General features: G+C 44.0%; 1 protein-coding gene across 12 annotated transcripts in view; it reads right to left on the bottom strand.

Annotated features, from left to right (window-relative positions):
* MTRR (5-methyltetrahydrofolate-homocysteine methyltransferase reductase) overlaps positions 1-13130 on the bottom strand; it is a 172235-nt gene that overhangs the window by 67949 nt on the left and 91156 nt on the right. For all 12 annotated transcript variants that reach the window (XR_012157387.2, XR_012157386.2, XR_013635360.1 and 9 more), the window contains one exon: positions 3077-3195. Coding sequence is in view for 9 of the 12 variants with exons in the window: in XM_073332389.2 (XP_073188490.2) it covers positions 3077-3195 (119 nt within the window). In the remaining 3 variants the exon portion in view is untranslated. The remainder of the gene's footprint in view (positions 1-3076; positions 3196-13130) is intronic.

A 13130-nucleotide genomic window follows, 5' to 3' on the forward strand; every position in this document is an offset into this window, starting at 1 on the left:
GTGGCCTTACATCAAGGAGAAACAAAAACAACTGTCACACAGAATGGCCCTCTCAAGGATTGAACTCAAACCCCTGGGTTTAGCAGGCCAATGCTCAACCCACTAAGCTATCCCTCCCTCTGGTATTTCAGGCAGGACTGAATCTCCATTAAAGTTTTCAAGGTGCCCCTGACAGACCTCACCAGAACGATTGTCAGCCGTTGATTTCACAGAGGGAGGGAGGGAGGGAGGGACGGACGGGGGAGCAAATGAATACAAAACAAATCTGGTCTATTTCTTGTTTTGATACACTCCATCTGTCTTTTACATCTTTAGCAGGCAGCAGACGGTGCAGTAGGACTGCTAGCCATCCTCATCTCCTGCCTGCTCACCGTAAGATGGTACAATAGTCCTGCAGGCAGTCCTAAAGAGAATGACCTGGTCGAGTCACTCCTAATTTAGTCCCTGCACTCATGTCTGGCCAGGCGCTCCTGACCAACCTTACCAAGGCAGCCAGGAGCACCTCGGACACAATGACGATGGTTTTCAGGCCTATTGCACCGTCTGCTGCCACAAGGCAATGGATTGCTGCTGCTGTGTAGCAATGCAGTACCGCGTCTGCCAGCACCCAGAAGACACATGGTGACAGTGAGCTGAGTGGGTTTCATGCTTGCTGCAGTATGGCGTCTGCACAGTTAACTCAGGAAAAAAGGCGCGAAACAATTGTCTGCCTTTGCTTTCACGAAGGGAGGGAGGGAGGGCCTGACGACATGTACCCAGAACCACCCGAGACAATGTTTTTTGCCCCATCAGGCATTGGGATCTCAACCCAGAATTCCAATGGGCGGCAGAGACTACGGGAACTGTGGGACTACTCACAGTGCAACACTCAAGAAGTCGACGCTCGCCTCGGTACTGTGGAAGCAGTCCACTGAGTTAATGCACTTAGAGAATTTTGTGTGAGGACACACAATCGACTATATAAAAACGATTTCTAAAAAAACGACTTCTATAAATTCGACCTAATTTCGTAGTGTAGACATACCTTTAGAGATTATTGCTTATACTAATCCAAAAATGCCTTGTTTTGGAAAAAAATACTGTTTCTGTCAATCATTTATTGGAAGGCTGTATCCATGTCCACCAGGTATTTCCTTAGCTATCCTGGAGACCCATACTTTCGGAAAACAGATTGGTTAATAAGTGGGTTGTTTTTAGGAAACCCTTAGTAAACACAGGAGAGGGCAATAGGTGAGCTATTCTGGGGATACTCTACATTTTTTCGGGGTACAATGCCCTTTATTCATCCGCAGAACAGGAACTGCAGGAGCATTGGCATATATCCCAAAAATTTTTGCTCACGTGCTTCAGCCATCACCTGGTGGGACCTCTTGGGGTTTGTCTACACAGCTAAAAAACACCCACAGCAATGAGTCTCAAAGGCCAGGTTTACAGACTGGGCTTCATGCTACGGTGCTAAAAATAGCTGTTTAGATATTTGGGTTTGGGCTGGAGCTTGAGTTCTAAAACCACTCTCTTGGACTTCACAGCCTGCGCCCGAATGCTTACACAGCTATTTTTAGTGCTTCAACACAAGCCCAAGTCTGTGGGCCTAAGCTCTGAGACTTGCTGCCTCAGGTATTTGTTTTGCCATTTAAACATACCCCTACAGTCAGCAGGGATTCCAATTTCCATGCCCATTCAATACATGGCCTCTTAAATATGACTGCCAGAAAGGCTGTCAAAAATTCCATTTGCCATTTTAAGTTTTGTGATGTGGACTCTTGTTCTGAAGGAAATGAACTGAGACTACTAATTCATTTCTCTTAGATCAAACAACAGCACAGTAACAACTTTCAATAACTATTGATCTCATCTGTACTCTTACTAGAGACTCAGAAATGAAAGATTTTGTTTCTTCTTGTCAGTCCCTTGAACCATCCACCTCCCCCTATATCCAGCACATTTATGTGAAAACAGAATGTGTTCCATGAATTTAGACACTATGAAAATTAAAATAAAATTGTTTCCAACAAAAGCCCTAGTGATGATGTAGTACAGAGGCGGGCAAACTTTTTGGCCTGAGGGTTGCATCCGATTTCTGAAATTGTATGGAGAGCTGGTTAGGGGAGGCTGTGTCTCCCCAAACAGCAAGGCATGGCCCGACCCCCGCCCCCTATCTGAACCCCCCGCTTCTCGCCCCCTGACGGCCCCCCCGAGACTCCTGCCCCATCCAACCCCCACTGTTCCCTGACGGTCCCCCGGGGACCCCTGCCGCATCCACCCCCGCTCCGCTCTCGGTCCCCTGACCACCCCTGGACACCCCCACCCCTAACTGTCCCCCGCCACCCCATCCAATCCCCTCCCTCCTTCCTGACTGCCCCCCTGGGACCCCTGCCCCATCCAACCCCCCCTTCTCCCTGACTGCCCCCGGACCCCTCACCCCTAACTGCCTCCCACCGCCCCATTCAACCCCCCCCTCCTTCCTGAGTGCCCCCCCGGGACCCCTGCCCCATCCACACCCCCTGCTCCCTGTCCCCTGACCGCCCTCCGCCACCCCATCAAATCCCTCCTCTCCTTCCTGACTGCCCCACTCCGGGACCCCTGCCCCCATTCAACTCCTATTCCTCGCCCTCTGACCGCCCCGACCCCTATCCACGCCCCTGATCACCCCCTGAACTCCCCTGCCCTCTATCTAACTCCCCCTTGCTCCCATACCCGCTGCCTGGAGCGCTGGAGGCTGGCAGCGTGGCTCCACCAGGACAGGCAGCCGCGCCGCGCCATGCCACGCAGCAGAGAACCGGGTCAGGCTGGGATCTGCAGCCCTGCTGCCCAGAATATAGCTCTGCGCGGCAGCGTGGCTACGGGGGAGAGGCCAGGGGCGAGCCTCTAGGGCCAGGAGCTCGGGGGCTGGGCAGGACGGTCCCGTGGGTCGTAGTTTGCCCACTTCTGATGTAGTAAGTGGCATAAGAATATGTCCAACTGGAAACAACTGAAGAAAGTTACCCATTACATGTCAACCTGACACCAGATATTATGAAACATTTTCCTTTACATAACAAACTGGTAGCTTTTCAGGTAATAATGCAGAACATACCTATGTTGCAGGAAACCAATAAAAGGTGAAACTCCCGTTCCTGGACCCACCATCATAAAAGGGACAGATGGATCTGAAGGTAAGTGGAAAGTGTTGATTGGACGAGCAAAAATAGAGACCTAGAATGAAATTAAATACTATTACATGTGTGGGAACATATGTGTGTGTGTGTGTGTTCGTTCCCACACACATGCACACGTGTACACAGAACAAATTAATGAATTATATTTGAATGATTGTAGTCTGCTTAAACTTCTCAGTTTACTGAAGTCATGTAAATATTTGAGGCCAAATTTCAAATAGGTTTCTGAAAATATAGATGCCAGATTTGCAGTCTATCTGCACGTCCAAAAGTGGGTAAATGCACACAGAAACATGGGTTTCTGAATATGAAAACTGATACAATCTCAAATTTAGGAGAGGCATTTTTAGAGGTTCTTGAAATTTTGATCTGTAGTACTCTGAGGAAACAAGGCTTTCTTGATGCTAATCTTAAACTGTTTCTTTCCTTCCACTTGTGACCCCTGCTCCCATCATCTCTTATTATTATGGAAAAGAGTCAAATGTGAGTTTCTCTGGAACTGCAAGACTGACTCCCAGACTTCCCTCTGCCCACACAGATAAAACTTATCCAGGCCCTCCAACATGTCACATATTGCAACACCTTTCTCTCTGATTTTGACAAATGCTTGCCCCCTTAAATCCACTGAAAATGCCACAAGTATCTTCTTGGATTATCCTTCTAACCACATTACCCGCCCCTGCATCCCTCTGTTAGTTCCACCTGTTTAGCTGTATCAAACACAAGCTCCTTGTCTTTTTCTTTTCAGGCCAATCATGTCAACCCCCACCTCTGCTCTGCCAGTGATGTCAACAGTCATTGTCCATCAGTGCAGTTTTTCCTCAGGCACCTCTGTGATTTCTTAAATGCCACCCCTTTTGCATAGTAGAAGCTACACTGTGATGGTTTGCTTTTGTGGGGAACACTGCCTGGTCAGGGCTTAGACCCTTCAACATGCGGGGTGGAGGGCAGGTTGGTAGGGGAGCCAGGGACCTCCCACTCCACTGGGTTCCGGCCTAGGGCCCTGTGAGGGCTATCAAAGGCCTAATACCCAGGCCTAGGCTGCCTTCCCTGGACCACTTCCTACCACTCCGCTAATGTCCAAAGTTCCCAGTCTGTGGCAAGGAGGTGTAAATGGAGGGGGTCCGGTGTAAAGTTGGCAAGGGGGTCAGGTTACCACTAAATGCCTCCTTGTGGCCATGCTTGGTGTGACAGCTCTCTCTCTCTCTCTCAGGGCAGCAGCTGCCTCCTCCTGTGACTTGACCCTCTGGCCAGGTCAATTTCCAATCTCTCCCCTGTCCTGGTAGTCCACAAACAACCCAAGGGGAATTAACACAAACAAACAATTCATATGAGAGAGAGAAGGAAATTCTTCCCTCTCAAGGTGTATCTGAAGCAGATTCTCCCTTCCCTCAGGGAGGAACCTTCCGGCAGTTGTTGCTGGGAGAGAGATCCTGCCTTCTCTCAGCCCTTTCCTCAGGAGCTACAAGTTGCAGGTCTGCTCCCTTCCCTGGTTTGCCCAAAAATGAGCTGTTCTTCTCCCTTTTAACACCATCTCTAGTGTGTGCATCTTTTGCAGGTATGGCAGGATGGGACTGGCTGAGCTCAGAACATCTCCTTAACCCTTGTTGCCCAGTATGGGGTTTGAATATCCCATCACATGTACATAAAAATCATCACAAAGCCACTACATTATCCTTCTTCAAATCACTCCTTCAACTTCACCTAACTGTGATGTCCACAAAACACGTGACAATGTGCTAGGCAGCTGGTGAACTGCGACTGCTGTTTGTTATACTGCAAATCATCTTTGTTTCGATTTTCACTAAGAAGGTTCGTGGTGACTGGACATCTAACATAGCGAATACCAGTGAAAATGAGGTAGGATCAGAGTCTAAAATAGGGAAAAAACACGTCAAAAATTACTTGGACAAGTTAGATGTCTTCAAATCACCAGGGCCTGATGAAACGCATTCTAAAATACTCAAGGAGCTGACTGAGGAGATATCTGAGCCATTAGCAATTATCTTTGAAAAGTCATGGAAGATGGGAGACATTCCAGAAGACTGGAAAAGGGCAAATATAGTTGTCCATCTATAAAAAGGGAAATAAGGACAACCTGGGAAATTACAGACCAATCAGCTTAATTTCTGTACCCGGAAAGATAATGGAGCAAATAATTAAGCAATCAATTTTCAAACACCTAGAACAGTAGTCCCCAACCTTTCTGTGGGAATAGCATATTGCTATTCCCAGAAGCCTGTGGCGGGCGTCGGACATCCTGTAGCCGAAATGCTGCTGAGAAGCAGCAGCGGCAAGAAGTGTCGCCGCTGAAATGCAACCGAGAAATCCAACGCTTCTCGGCAGCATTTTAGTGGGCGGTTCTCTGGCGGCCGTGCTCAGTGGAGGCATTTCGGCGGCAGGGTGTCCTATGGGCCCACAAAAATGCCCCAGAAGGTGCCATGGCCTAGAAGATAATAAGGTGATAAATAACAGTCAGCATGGATTTGTCAAGAACAAATAGTGTCAAACCAACCTGATAGCTTTCTTTGACAGGATAACAAGCCTTGTAGATAGGGAGGAAGCGGTATATGTGGTATATCTTGACTTTAGTAAGGCTTTCGATACTGTCTCACATGTACTTCTCAAAAACAAACTAGGGAAATATAACCTAGATGGAGCTACTATAAGGTGGGTGCACAGTTGGTTGGAAAATCATTCCCAGAGAGTAGTTATCAGTAGTTTAAAGTCATGCTGGAAGGGCATAACAAGTGGAATCCTGCAGGGATTGGTTCTGGGTCCGGTTCTGTTCAATATCTTCATCAGTGATTTAGACAATGGCATAGAGAGTACACTTATAAAGTTTGCGGACGATACCAAGCCTGGAGGGGTTGCAAATGCTTTGGAGGATAGGATTAAAATTCAAAATGATCTGGACAAATTGGAGAAATGATCTGAAGTAAATAGGATGAAATTCAATAGGGACAAATGCAAAGTACTCCACTTAGGAAGGAACAATCAGTTGCGCACGTATGAAATGGGAAATGACTGCCTAAGAAGGAGTATTGCGGAAAGGGATCTGGGGATCATAGTGGATCACAAGCTAAACATGAGTCAACAGTGTAAAGCTGTTGCAAAAAAAGCAAACATCATTCTGGGATGTATTAGCAGGAGTATAGTAAGCAAGACAACAAGTAATTCTTCCACACTACTCTGCACTGATTAGGCCTCAACTGGAGTATTGTGTCCAGTTCTGGGCGCCACTTTTCAGGAAAGATGTGGACAAATTGGAGAAAGTCCAGTGAAGAGCAACAAAAATGATTAAAGGTCTAGAAAACATGACCTATGAGGAAAGAGTTACAAAATTGGGTTTGTTTAATCTGGAGAATAGAAGACAGAGGGGACATAACAGTTTTTAAGTACATAAAAGGTTGTTACAAGGAGGAGGGAGAAAAATTGTTCTTCTTAAACTCTGAGGATAGGACAAGAAGCAAGGGGTTTAAATTGCAGCAAGGGCTATTTAGGTTGGACATTAGGAAAAACTTCCTAATTGTCAGAGTGGTTAAGCATTGGAATAAATTGCCTAGCGAGGTTGTGGAATCTCCATCATTGGGGATTTTTAAGAACAAGTTGGACAAACACCTGTCAGGGATGGTCTAGATAATACTTAGTCCTGCCTTGAGTGCAGGGGACTGGATTAGATGACCTCTCAAGATCCCTCCCAGCTCTCTGATTCTATGATCTTACTGCTATGTTGTGCTCCCCCAATCCTGTTGTTGCATCCATTTGTTGCCTCCTATCTTATACTTCAAATTGTGAATTCTTCTGGGCAGTGGTCATCTTTTTGCTGTGCGTGTATGATGACTAGTAGAGTGCAGCCCTAATCCCAAATCGGGGCCTTTAGCCCTTACCACAATACATATAAATAACAATAATGGGGACTCAACCTACTCCACTGAAGTCAATGGCAAATGACAAACTTATTTTTGTGAATTAATTCACTGGAGCAAGATTAGGTCCTTCGTTAAGGGAGACCCCAATTTCATTTATTTATAAAGTTTAAGGGGAGAAATGTTAGAATAAAATTTAAGAAATTCTGCTCTACCACGTAAAACAAGTTTTTTTTAAAAAAAACAACAACTCAGTTCTTGTTGTTTAATCCTCTGTGTGAAGCTCCCTTTTATCATTTCTCTAAAAATATTACAGCCCTATGTTTCTTTTTGCTATTTAACAATAAGAAATTAGTGCAATTCCTGCAGGGGAAGCTGAAGTTTGTATTTATAAAACCATAGTGCATTCCACCATATTTGAGTTAGTGGGTTACTTTTGCCATTATGTATTCCAATACTGTGTGTGGTTCTGATTTTTTTTAATATTGCTTCTGCAAATGGTACATGTATATCTATTTTTAAAAGAGTTTGTAATTAATCTAGTATATTTCTGCTCAACACCAGCCTCATTCATTTTGTATTGGTATTCTACATATTTTGCAATCAATGTGTACAGCTGCACATTTATCTATGTTGAATTTTAGTTTACACAGCAGATAAAAACAGATTAGAATTTTGTTCAGCCCACTGTAGTAATTAACCTTTCATTCTTCTCCCCCACACCCACCATATGTTTAGGCCCCTTTCCCATGTCCCAGTAGTAATTTAAAATGTGATAATATATATTAAATCAAAGATGTTTGTGAAAGCTGGGATAAACTACATCATATGCACACTGAGTCAATTTCCCTTGAAAATAATTTTTAAAAAATGAAAATAATTTTTAAGACAGATCTTCCTCTAGTAAATTTGACAAATTACCTCTGACTATGGATATCTTGCAACTGGACTCCCTCTTTTAATCAAATAGATGGTGATCTAAACTTTTTGGTGTCAGTTGTTCTTCCTTTTTGGCATGCTGCTTATACAGTATCCTGCCAGATTTTTGATATTTCACTTATTTCTAATGAGCCTGAGAGCATGATGAATATATATGATGGCAAGCAATTCTCTGACAAAAAATACCCTGTAAATCCCTTCTCATGAGGCAATAAATAATATACACATAAGGTGTTGTAAAAAGGTGTCATCTTCCAACAGTTCCCTGACCTTAGGTATAACACCAGAAATCTCTCAATCTTCTATGGTTGTTCCAGAAACTTTTCCAATATAGTAACTTTCAGTAACATGGCCTGCTACAAAACCTCACAAGAGATGGGAAAATCATGAGGTTCACCACTGAGAGAGAAAAAGAGCACCCTCTTGGCAACACTTACAGCCCCCAACAGCACTCTAACATGGGTTACAACATATTACGCGACTAAGGCCCTATGTAAACCATGATTTCATAGACTGCAAAGAAATCGTGAAGTTAGCTCAACACCACATTTTTTTTTCAATATTCTTAAACAAAATGAAAATGTGTACAAATTATTTCATACAAAGATCACTGTAGCAAACTGCACAGTTGAGATGTTACATCTCCATGTGTACTATTTTCCCGCATGCACAGAATAGTGTGCTGCAAAGTAATCACACCATCAATGCGACTGAATATAATCTAGCTGGGAAACACTGTACACTACAAATAAGAAAATGGATGCCTCAAAAAAAAAAAAAAAAAGTGTCTGCAGCAGATCACATAAAGCAGTATCCACCATGAGTTTTACCCAGTGATGGAGATAAGCTCTTCAGTACCTCCTGAAATGTTACTGTACATCACTACCAAAAAAGTTCAAAACAGTCAACTGGCTTTAGGTGCTTATCAAAAGGTGGAAACTGAGAGCAGTATAGCAACTCTTACTTGTGAAGAAATAAAAGCCAGTGACTTCCTTGTTTCAAAATTCCACTGAAAACTGTAAGGCACGCAATTCACTAAATATTGACAAGACAGACACATTTGTTTGCACAAATATCTCCCTTCATAAAACTGGACAACCAAAGGCTATGGGAATTTTTCAGAAAGAATGTAGTAAATGGTGGAGTGATTCCTTCATCAACCCAGCTGAGATATGAATATTTACCTAAAGTTGACAAGTGTCAGAAGAAGGAGATTATGGAATTTGTAAAGAAGTCTGGGTGGCTGTCCGTGGTCACTGACAAACTAACTGATGCCCAAGATGAGTATCTGTTACATATTTTGTTTTGAAAGTCCTAAATGGTGAAGACAATCTAACTTGTAACGGAAAGTTGTCCTTGCTGATACCATTTACCTATATGTGGTTATTTACAACACCATTGCACACGCTACTGTAAAGTGCTGAATACCTTTGGAGTGGATTTTGATTATATTAGTTCATCTATCTCTGACAACACACCCTATGTCAAAAGCTTACAATCAAATGCTTTGGCATTACTGCTTAACTCAGTTCAACATACCTGTAGTGCTCACATAGTAGCCCTTGATAATGAAATCTGAAGGACCAATTTCCCAAAGGTTGACAAGCTAACAGAAAGAGTCAAAAAAGTTTGTAAATATCATCCGAGCAGAAAATTGCATTTTAAAGAAAATCTGCAAAGGACAGTCTAGGCTGTGGGTTCGAATCTTCCTGTGAAACTGCCCCCTAAGGCAGTTAAGACAAGATAGGAAGCTTGTATGCTGCTACTGATTACCATACACAGTACATTACTTTTTACTTGAGTTTGGTGGAAGAGGAGATGAAAGTTACAAACACAAAGTGTTAAGGAGCTGAAACATCTGTTGTACGGTTCCGAAATTTTACAGCTACAACTCAATTTCATCTACACATAAGCGGGGGAATTGGTCCTGCTATTGTGGGGAACTTTCCCAGCTTATACACTACCTCGGTGAAGTGGGCTAGCAAAAGGATCTGAGTCCTCGCTCCCACTTCCTTTACCCATAGGCCTGCCTGACCTCAAGGGCTCCCCTTCCACTCTCCTGTCTGGCAGAGTCCTCATAACCCAAACAAAGCTGGGCCCAGGATTCCTTGGGGGCTCGATCCCCAACATTGTTTTGGTCACTTAGGGAAGGGGCTAGGGTGTCCCCACTCTGGGATTTGCTCTCTGCACTGGATGCTTCCCTGACCCACTGATCATTACATACAGTTCAAAGCAAATACAACTGATTAAACAGCAATCAATTTTAAAAAAATAAGGAAAAAATGGGAAAGGTTAAAGGAAAACACATAACCCCGCTCTGTGGCACGGGGACATCACAACCAGCATCTCTGGAATGTAAGGGAAGTTCAGTCTGTTCCTCACAAGCCCCAGGCCTCCTTCTCAGGCCTTTGCTGTGCTGCAGGGATGCTGTGGTTCAGACACTTGCTCTGGTGGTGGCCACACACTCTTAAGCTCTAGGTGGCAGGACCCTTCTTCCCAGAATTGCCTCCGCCCCACTGGGGTTATAATCCCCATCCAAGTCTGGCCAGCCAGGCGTCTTAGCTGGGCCCGCTGCCCAGGGTCCCCCTTGCTCTCCCCGGCTGCACACGGCACTGGACTGCCTCAACTCCAGCTCCACTCTACCTCAGCTCTGTTACTGCTGCTCTGCCTCCAGCTCACTGAGCTGCTTCTCTGGCCCCTCTGGCTCTGGTTGCTGCAGCTCTCCTCCTAGCACAGGTCTGCTCTGTGGGCTGCTTTTCTGGTCCCTCTGGATCTGGCCCAGCTCTGCTCCCCAGCTGAGCTTGGGCCCCGGCTTTCTCCTTAGCTCAGCCCAACTCTGTCTGACCCAGGCAATTCCAGCTCATACGGTGGACAGAATCCCCCTGGCCTCCTGATTCCCTGATTAGCCTGCCTACCCTGTCAATCAGGCTGACCTGGAGCATTGGCCTCTCCCCATTGTTCTTGGGGACAGTCAGTCTCACAGTCCTGATTTCCCATTGGCCCTTCCCCTTACTTTTGGTACTGGGAGCTAGCCAATCAAAAAAAAAAAAAAAAACCAACAACAACAAAACCTAACAAACAAACCACTGAGTTTTAGTAAGGGGACAACAGTCCCCTTACATTAAGGTATGGCAAAAAGCTTGCTGATTTGATCAAATGGTTCGAAAGCTGTGAGATGTGCATGAATCAAGTATACAATAAAGTTGTTGACTTAATTAACAACTTACTGAGCACTTAAAAGTGAGCAAGACAGTGGTGATGCAGGGATTCAAAGCCAATATATTAAAACTTTTACTGAAGTTGCAGATAAGATTACAAACTACAACCTCCCGAAGTGCATGGAAAGAAAACCCCATTTCACCCACCCAGCATGCCAGTTCCTTAAAGCAGTAAGGGTCTTTGATACCTTGCAAGTATATACTTTAAAAATGGATGCCATCCCACTCGATTTCTTAAATCATTTCAACAGGAGCTGCAAAACTGAAATAAAAGGCTACTGGTTTTATGCAAAGGAATGCAGCAATGACTACCTTTTGGAGGTCTACAGAACCTTGTCTTTCCATGTCTTTCAAAATTTGCCTTGCAATATTTATTTGCAGTCCCTAGCTCTGTGGATGCCAACCAGAGTGTTTCAGCATATGGGCGATTCCTACTGAGCAGAGGCAATCCATCAAAAAGGAACCACTCAACAAACTGATACTTAACTTTAATTAAAAAAAGAAATAGAAATAATTGAATATTTAGTTGACTGTATATGTGTTTGCTTACTGCTAATTTTAGTTGTAAAATTAATTCCATGCATACTCCATGAAATTCAATATTTTGCCCTTTACATTATGATGAATTTTTTAAACAAAACAAAATTTTCACAGGGCACTCTATATGACCTTCTTAGAAGTGCGTTGGGGCCAGATTGGGAGTCTAGTCTTTTAAAGAGATGGAACCTTACCGGATCAGCCATTCCGCTGGCTGACACACAAACCCACCTTTCCACTATTTCAACACTACACAGACATCCCTTCTACAGCATTTTTCAACAGTGTGGGAGCACTGCTCACACTTTCCCCTCCCAGCACACACATTGCAGCTCTGCTTCTCTGCCTCTGATCAAAAATCTTGGCTCTGGCTGAAGCACACACACAGAGCAGGGAGCTGAGTACTCTCTCCCTAATGCATAGGGGCAGAATAAAGTGCCATAACCCAAGAGAGAGCTGGACAGAAAATCAGGCAAAAGAGAAAAAAGACGTTCCTTTCTATGAGTAGTGTCGTAAATCTACCTTTTCAGTGGCTGTTCAAAGATATGAATCTTTCTCTAAAGGAAGTCATTTCAAGGAGAAAATGGCAAGAGTGAAATATTTTTTAGAAAAACAGAATAGGTTACCTGAACTCTATAATTAGTTTTTCACTTTCTTACATTACTGCTATATGTATACACTCATAGTCATACTTTGTGTGGTGGGATCGAACCATATGCAATTATTGAAAAAGGGGAGGGAATAGCAAGGATACTGTCAATACTGCAGTGTTACAACCTTTACCCATTGGCTGATCAAATGTACACATCTACCTGTGCAGAAAGACTCAGAAAGGGAGAGAAATAGTTTTACCAGAAATGCTGAAACTGCCCTCTGATTGGCTAACCGTAAGCCAGCTGACCCTTTTACAAAGTTATAAAAGACCGAGGCAGCTGTGGAGGAGGTTGTCACAGAAAAAAAAGCTCATGGACCAAGGTCCTGATCCTGATACCAGACTCCACTTTTCAGTGTCAAAAGTAGATAGGAAGCTGGTCAAAAGAAGCCTGGGCTAACATTACTCATGCACTAAATTCTCTGCTGACAAAAGTCAATGGAACTGAACCTATTTAAACCAATAGAGAATTTCAGTAAATGAGCCGTCATAGTGGGTTAATTTCCTTTTTAATATGCACATGTAACTCCCACGAAGATTACTGCAAGTTACATGTGCATTTCAAGGTGAGGATTAGATATGAGGAACAAGCTGCAAATGAAGATCTGCTTCCAAACTCCTCCCGAGTTGGAGGAGCATTTAAACCCGGGTTTTGGATTCTGGCCCATCATTATTAATTTTAAATCCCTCCATGAATTCACTCCAACATGATGGTTATATATACTTTGCCAGGATATGCTATTCACGGATAAAATTA

The sequence above is a fragment of the Lepidochelys kempii genome, chromosome 2, assembly GCF_965140285.1.
Source record: "Lepidochelys kempii isolate rLepKem1 chromosome 2, rLepKem1.hap1, whole genome shotgun sequence".
Lineage (NCBI taxonomy): Eukaryota > Metazoa > Chordata > Testudines > Cheloniidae > Lepidochelys > Lepidochelys kempii.